Source organism: Elephantulus edwardii, unplaced genomic scaffold, assembly GCF_000299155.1.
Source record: "Elephantulus edwardii isolate Elephantulus edwardi_28Jun2011 unplaced genomic scaffold, EleEdw1.0 scaffold00268, whole genome shotgun sequence".
Classification (NCBI taxonomy): domain Eukaryota; kingdom Metazoa; phylum Chordata; class Mammalia; order Macroscelidea; family Macroscelididae; genus Elephantulus; species Elephantulus edwardii.
The window spans coordinates 132989-141497 of record NW_006400018.1 but is presented as its reverse complement, the minus strand read 5'-3'; the positions used below and the strand labels follow the sequence as shown (position 1 = coordinate 141497).

The window sequence follows — 8509 nt, the reverse complement described above, 5'->3', positions numbered from 1 at the left end:
TTTATTTATTTATTTTTTTATTTTTTAAATTTTTTTTTATTTTTGTGTGCATGTACCGTCAAATCAGATCTGACTGGTACAGGAGGAGATTGTCCCGCCTTCCCCGGCAGAGCATCTGGTGGATTCGAACCGTGCGCCTCTGGGATTGTAGTTGCAGCTCCTTGCCACTAGGCCACCAGAGCTCCCCTGCTTCATCTTTCTTGATGGTAACGCGATTCCTGCTTTTTGCCTCTCAGCCTGCTCCGTTTAAGCCCATCAGGTTGGCACAACTGACCAGTCCCCTCATCTGCACACCTTGGTTACATGTTCCCATCCCAAGGGTGCCAGGTACCCCTTTCACATTCTTAGCATAGCTGTACCCAGCCGTGTGGCAGAAGCCAAAGCCAGTGACTGGGGAAGCCGTTTTGATAACCAGTCTGCTGCACCTCAGATCTCCATAGATAATTTCTCTCACTTTGTGAAATGGCTTTTAAAGAGTTCTTTTTCGAGGTTCAGTTCCTACCTTTTAAACACATGTCCGGAGGAGGAACTGGACCTCGGTGAATAAATCTGATAGTCCTCACTGTACCAGCTCTGTAGCTGGGGTCTGACCCCTGGGTCTGACCTAGAAAAAGGCTTGTGCAGAAAGAATTTGAGGCTTGGACTTTGCTTCCAAGGCAAAGAAGAGGGAGCTATGCACAGCACATCTGAACCTTGCCCGTCCTGTGTCGCCGCGTGCAAGCCGTCTCTTGCTGGCCCTCCTCCTCTCCGGGCATGACACCTTTTTCCAAGGACTCCTTGCTACATCCCCAGAGTGTGTGAGATGAGGGTTCACCGTCCTCGCCTCCAAGGAGCACCCAGGTCGCACTTCCTCTGAGACGGACTTGGTTTTGCTTTCGGCCGTCAGGATATTCAGTGCTCTTCTCCAGCATCACAGTCCCAGGGCATCACTTCTTCCTTTGCCATCTTATTCATTGTCAAGCTCTCAGATGCATAGGAAGCGGTTGAAAAGACCAGGGTTAAGTTTGTGGTGGTGGTGTACTGACACGTAGCTGACCTTCCAGCCGGCTCTGGAAGTAAGTTCAGGTCTAGGTTTGAAGAGTGGCTGAGGGCCATCAACTTGGGGGTTCTGCCAGACTCTTACCACCCCAGTAAGTCAAGGCTTTTTTATAACTTTGAATTTGGTTCGTTATTTTTCTCCCACGCTATCCAGGCCCTTTAGTTGTAATCTTGATGAGAACTTGGTAGTGGTAGCTGGGCACCATCTCGTTGTGGGCTCAGACCGGTGGAGGCTGTGGATGGTGTGGCCCATTCATCCTGTAGACTGTTTCCTTGAGTCCTGATTGTCTCCACTCTTCTATGGTCCAGACAGGAAGAGACCAATAGATGTATCGCAGATGGATGCTCAAAAGCTTTAAATTTTATTACCTTTTGTGTGTGTACCATCAAATCAGATCTGACTGGTACAAGAGGAGGTTGATGGTCTGCTGGATTCGAACCACATACCTCTGGGATTGCAGTGCAGCTTCTTGCCACTAAGCCAACAGAGCTCCCCTATGAGGCTCAAAAGCTTTTTAAAACCCCAGTGGTTACTCACCAAAGTGAGCTGTAAAACATTGCGTTTATGGATTATGCTTTGTCAGTTGACCTAGATGTCCCCTGATCAGCCTAATGTTTGTAGAAGAGATTCTACACATTCAGTGGTGTGAATTAGCTTTACTGCTGCAGAGAGTAGCTGGTGAGACAGCCAAGTCTTAGACACACACCAGAACATGGGAGTGTGGTTAGCACTCCCTTCTTCCCCAAAGCCTGATTCGAGTCTGTTTGTCTCTAATTGCCTTTTCTGTCCTCTTTCAAGACCCCAATGTCCGGCGGTACCTCCAGATGACACAGTCAGAACTCAGCAGCTACCATCAGAAACAGAAGCAGCTTTACCTGGGCATGTTCGGTTAGTAAGAAGAAAGACGCTGTTCCACTTGAACTTGGGTGGACCATTAAAGACCCATTGAGGGGAAACCTGAGCCTCACTAAGAGAAGTTAACCCCACACCTCTGGCCCGTGTGGATTTCTATTGTTTCCAGTTCTGCACAAACTCTTTACTATTTGCACAGTCCCTGTCTCCTCCCTCCCACCCCGCCACCACCCCTGTTTATTTGGGTAGCTTTTAATACAAGTTATTCCTGGGGTTTTTTTTACTTTGGGAATTGTTTCCACTAAAACAATTATCTTGAAATGTTTTACCAGACAACATCCATCAGCATCTGGATGGATTTAATCATATCTGTGGCCTTGATTTTAATGGTAGAAGTTGTTAGATGTATTCACATACAGAGGATAAGGATAGCAGAAGATGGAACAATCTAGGGACAGGCAGGAAGCAATTTCTCAGGTGCTCAAAGTCAAGGTTAACACAGGCCACAAACTGGGATATAGGTTGGAATTTTTGTGTTATGGTTTTTGGTTGAGTTTTTTTGTTTTTGTTTTTGTTTGGGTTTTTTTGCTGAAACTAGAAACGTGAATTGGGCTCGAATGTATTAAAATGATAATCAATGGCTATAATTTAACCGCTTTTGGTTAAATTAATTCCTGATGTCCTTAATATCAATGCAAATTGCTATTCTTTTCTTCTCCCCTACAAAAGTGTCTGTTTCTATTGTTTCTTTGGTAATCTCTAGTCTTTGCTATTGTTCACTCTCAGATCATAAAAATAGTTATTTATTTTTGCATTAAACAATTATATCTTAAAGTATCAGAAATTGAGTCTTTGAGTATTTATTGGCCAACCTTTAAGTGGTCATGCTGAGTCAGTGGTTTAATTTTCAATAGATGCATAGCTATAGAATGCTTGTTTTTTTAGGGGATTATGAAAAAGGAAAGCCAGATCACCAGTCTTCTAAGAACATGAGCAGAATAAAATCATAAATCTGTTTTCTACCTGCCACCCTATAATTGTGAGAATACAGATCCTTACAGAGGTGAGAAGCAGTGAGGGAGAACTTTCCATCTCTGGTGCCTGTGAAGCACCAGTGAGATTCTCAGGAAGCTGTGCTGGTAGTGGTGGTTGTCTGCTGTAGTCACAGCTCAACCCAAGTCCCATTAACCAGGAGAGTGCCTTGTCATTCTCTTGCCTCACCATGGAGTATACCCACCATGCTGTGGACACGATGCAGTAGGTGAGACCTCTCCCTTTATGAGAAAAGGTAATAAGCACATAAAGATCATTATAGAATAAATCACTAATATCACATGCAAGCAAAATCCTGTTAAAGAAGGGAAAAAAAGTCCTGCTAAAGATTATTCAGAAACCACTGGAACTGTACATTGACAGAGAACTACAAGAAATACAAGCTGGGTTTAAAAGAGGCCGTGGCCCTAGAGACATCATTGCCAACATCAGATGGATCTTGGCCAAAAGCAAGATTACCAGATGAATGTCTATCTGTGTTTTATTGACTTTGTAAAGGCATTTCTCTGCGTGGATCACAACAAATTGTTGCTAACCTTGAGTAGAATGGGAATCCCAGAACACCTGATTGTGCTTATGCAAAACCTATTCTCAGACCAGGATGCAGTCCTCAGAACAGAACAAGGAAACAGTGCATGGTTCAGAATCAGAAAAGGAGTGTGTCAGGGATGTGTTCTGTCTCCATACCTTTTCAATCTATATGAAGAACAGATCATTCAAGAGGCTGGTCTTCATGAAGAACAATCTGACATTGGGATTAGAGGAAGACTCAGCAATCTGCATTATGCAGATGACACAGTCTTATTGCTGAAACTAAGGAGGGCCCGAAGCATTTGCTGCAGAGGGTCAAGGACTATATTTTGCAGTATGGATTGAAGTTCAACATCAAGAAGACAAAAGATCCTCATGCACACCCATGTTTATTGCTGCTTTATTCACAATAGCAAAGAGTTGGGAAACAACCCAAATGCCCATCAACAAATGAATGGATAGAGAAGCTGTAGTATATTCACACGATGGAATACTATGCAGCACTGAAAAACAAAGAACTCATGAAATATAAAATGGCTGACAATGGAGAACTTTATGCTGAGTGAAATATCTCAATCACAAAAAGACAAATACTGCATAATGCCACTGTTATAAAACAGGACTGACATGGGGGCTAGGGGGAAACAAAATAGGGGATAAATAACGTACATGGCATTGAAACAGATGAGGGAGAGAACTGTATAAAAGGAATATATGATTAGGTATTTTTGGCATGACAAGAGTCCAGAATAAGAGCTGCATAGTAAGGTGGTGGTGGTGGCTGTATAACAATGGAAGAATTTTTTTTCCAAATAAAAAAAGTGAACTGGGGTGGAGGGGGCCAGGGAGGAAAATGTGCAACAATGAGTGAATGGAAATCCAAGTTCTTTATAAACTTTCATTAAAATCTCAATTAAAAAGACAAAGATTCTTACCACTTGGCCAATTGGCATCATCATGATAGATGGAGAAAAGATGGAGACTGTTAACAATTCAGCTTGCTTGGTTCCATAACCAACACTCTTGGCACCAGCAGTCAGGAAATCAAAAGACACATTGCATTGGGAAAATCTGATGGCAGGGTCCTCTCCAGAGCACTGAAGAACAAGGATGTCAGTCGAGAAATGAGGGTGCGCCTGATCTAGGCCATGGTCTTTTGCGATTACTTGCTATACCTCAGAGAGCTGAACAATGACCAAGGATGACAGAAGAGGTGTTGTGGTGCTGGAGAAGAGTACTGAATATACAATGGACTGCCAAGAGAACTGAGGTCTGCCCTAGAGAGGGTGAAACCAAGCTGCTCTTTGGAGACAAGGATTTTGAAGTTCCGTCTCATACTTTGGGCACATGGCCAGTAGGGACCAGTCCTTGGAAAAGCATATCATGTTTGGAAGGGTCAAGAGATAGCGCAGGAGAAGACCCTGGATGAGATGGATTGACACAATAACTAGAATAATGAGGGTAGGTGTGTAAGACAGATTGGCTCAGGACAGAGCAGGGTTCAGAACTATTGTACATAGGGTCGCTATGAGTCGTCGGCTTGACGGCACATAACAACATTACCTATCATATCTGGGTGCTGCTCCCTAGCACAGTTAATGCTCCCACAAGCCTATACAGGACAAAACAATACCTTGACCATGAAGCTGTTGTCTGTCCATGGTTTAAAATCAGGAAAGGGTGTGTCAGGGTTGCATTCTCTCTCCATACTTGTTCATTCTGTATGCTGACCAAATTCTAGAAACTTGACTTTCTATGAGAATGTGGCATCAGGATTGGAGGAAAGCTCATTAACCACCTGTGTTATGCAGATGACACAACCTTCCTTGCTCAAAGTGAGGACGACCTGAAGCACTTGCTGCAGAGGATCAAGGACTTCAATGTGGATTTCCTGTCAACATTAAGAAAACAAAAATCACCACTAGACTAATAGGCAGAATCATCATAGATGGAGAAAAGATTGAAATAGTCAACAATTTCATCTTGCTGAGATCCACAGTCAACACCCTTGGTAATAGCAGTCAAGAGATGGGAGATTGACACATAGTATTGGGGGAGCCTGCAGTCAGGGATTTCTCCAAAGCCCTTAAAGAGCAATGATATCAGTTTAAAGACTAAGGAGCATCACATTCAAGGCACAGTCTTTCCAGTCATGTGCTATGCATCAGAGAGCTATACAATGAATAAAGATGATAGGAAAATAATTGATGCATTTGAGTTGTGGTGTTTAAAGAGTACTGAATATCCCATGGACTGTCAAAATAACAAAAAGATATGTCTCAGAAAAGATGCAATTTGAATGGTCTTAGAGACACAGATGATGAAGCTTATTTTGCACATGTTGCTAGAAGGGGGGTATCTCATGGAAAGGGACATCATACTTTAAAAGGTGGAACATCAATGAAGGAGAGGAAGACAATGAGATGAGTAAGAGACTCAAGAGACTCGAGAGCGTTATGCTGAGGAAACTAACTCAGGCCCATAAGAACAAATACTGTATAAGACCATTACTGTATAAACAGGATAACCAATTGAGATGTGTCTGGACATACAAAGAGGGAAGGGGAGGGAACAGCAGGGCTGAGGGTGAAGAGAGAAGCACGGGTTGAAGAGTTTGGTGGAGAGACAGGGAGCATGAAAAGAAAATGGATGTGAATGAAAGATAATTTTTAAAATTTTTTTTAAAAGATGCTCAAATATGTCCAGAATGATAAGGATGGTTCATGATGGTACAACCACTCTAGAAGGCAGTATGGCGCTTTCTCAAAAAGTTGCAAATAGAAATACTAGTTGACTCAGCAATTCTACTACTGGGAATCTGCCACTCAAGCAGGTATATGCACACCCATGTTTATTGCTGCTTGTTCACAATAGCAAAGAGTTGGAAACAACCCAAGTGCCCATCCACAAATGAATGGCTAGAGAAACTGTGGTATATTCACACAATGCAATACTATGCTGCATTGAAAAACAAGGAACTCATGAACTATTATACAAAATGGGTCATCCTGGAGGACATTATGCTGAGTGAAATATCTCAGTCACAAAAGGACATAGTATCACTGTTGTAAAACGGGACTGACATCGGGGTTGAAGGGAGACTGAGAAAGATGGGATAAATAAAGTTTACCGCATTGAAACAAATGAGGGATTGAACTGTTTAAAAGGAATATATGATTAGGTATTATTTTCATGAGAAGATTCCAGAAAAATAAATACATAGTAAAGTGGACTGTGGAGTTCAGGTGAGGGGATTGTAGAACAGTGAAAGAATTTTTTTTCTTTTCAAAGACAAAAGTGAACTGGGGGGAGGGGTGGGCATGGAAGAAAATGTACAACAATGAATGAATGAATGAATGGGAAAAATTAAATGGGAAGAATATGCTGTTAAAAAAATATGTTGCGAGGAGCTCTGGTGGCCTAGTGGCAAGAAGCTGCACTGCAATCCCAGAGGTACATGGTTCGAATCCACCAGATGCTCTGCCGGAGAAGGAGGAGCAGTATCCTCCTGTACCAGACAGATCTGATTTGACGGTACACGCACACAAAATTTAAAAAATAAAATAAAATTATATATATATATTGCATTAAAAAGAAATAATTTTTTTAAAAAGGATGGTCCTTAACAGAGTTCAGAGCTTTTGTTCACACACTATGAGTTGTACTCGAGGGCACCCAACAACAACATTAGCTACCATTTCACCACAGAACAAATGTTGTTTGGAGAACATAACTGGGGGCAACCTCAGTATAAGAAACATCATTTTGCTGTTTTCTCCATACTTCCTTTCTTTTTTTTCTTTTTTTAATTGGATTTTTCCCCCTTCTTGTTTTGTACCATCAAATTGGATCCGACTGGCACAGGAGGAGATTGCCCCTCCTTCTCCAGTGGAGCATCTAGGTGGATTTGAACCACATGCCTTCGGGATTGCAATGCAGCTTCTTGCCACTAGGCCATCAGAGCTCCCTTAATATTTCCTTTCAAGGAAGGAGGTCCATCCCTTTGGGATGTAACTTTCTAATCTATTATTTTTTACCTTTTAAAAAAAGGCATTTAAACAGTAACACTCTCTTCCTATAAGCTCCTTGCTTCTTCATACCCCCTGTATGAACACAACCATCAGCTTATTACAAAACTTAAGCAAATAATTGGATAAAGTCCAAGAACAGAACCAATTCTTCTATTCTTTCTCTAAACTTTTTAAATCTCTCTTAAGCCTAGGATCAAAAGCAAAATTTCATTTTAGTTACCTATTTTTGGGGTGACTCATTTTACTTTCTGTTTTCTAGTTTTTATATAGATGTGATGTTATTATAAGATGCCAGCTTATAGATCACGGAGGGTGAAAAAGTGATATTTTAAAACTTAGAAATGTATTACACTCATCGTTTTATTAGCTCTGGTGGTCCATTGGTAAGAAACTGTGCTGCCATCCCAAAGACCTGCAGTTCTTTAGAAGGATCGATCATCTTCTCCTGTGAAATTTACTGCCTCTGCAAACCTGCTCAAAGGCCAGCTAGGACCTTCTGACTTGACAGCACGGGAACAACACTAATTCTTTCATTAGCTCTGTTAAGAGGTAGCAGAGTGGTGCAGCTTACTTTTCAGTATCGAAGCTCAGCTCCTAATGGGGATGTCAGTGAAGAGTCAAGTGGACGGAGGTCTTGAGGTCTGGCAAACCCCACAGCCTGAAGGATCTACTGCAGGTAAGGAAATCTCTGTGGAAATGGAAGCCACACACCTTGTTATTGTTGTTATATGTCATCGAGTTGCCTGTAATTCGTAGTGCCCCTATGTACAACAGCCCTGAACCCTGCCCTATCGCTGCTACTTAATGTTTTCCAAAGAATCTGGAGGGACAGAATTCATGACGGATGTGATGCCTTGGCATAATGGACAATTTAGAACAGTGTTCCCTAGCTTACCATGCCACAATTTTGTTAAAACCATAAAATACATGTAAACCATATATCCTGTATTTCTATTTAGTTGATATTTTAAAGTTAAATTTTTTTTATCTTAAATATTTTTAA

General features: G+C 41.7%; 1 protein-coding gene across 1 annotated transcript in view; it reads left to right on the top strand.

Annotated features, from left to right (window-relative positions):
• Nucleotides 1-1932, top strand: part of TTC9C (tetratricopeptide repeat domain 9C) — a 21522-nt gene extending 19590 nt beyond the window's left edge. Inside the window, exon 3 of the mRNA XM_006899815.1 lies at nt 1838-1932. Coding sequence (XP_006899877.1) covers nt 1838-1932 — 95 coding nt within the window. The remainder of the gene's footprint in view (nt 1-1837) is intronic.
• The last annotated feature ends 6577 nt before the right edge of the window (nt 1933-8509 follow it).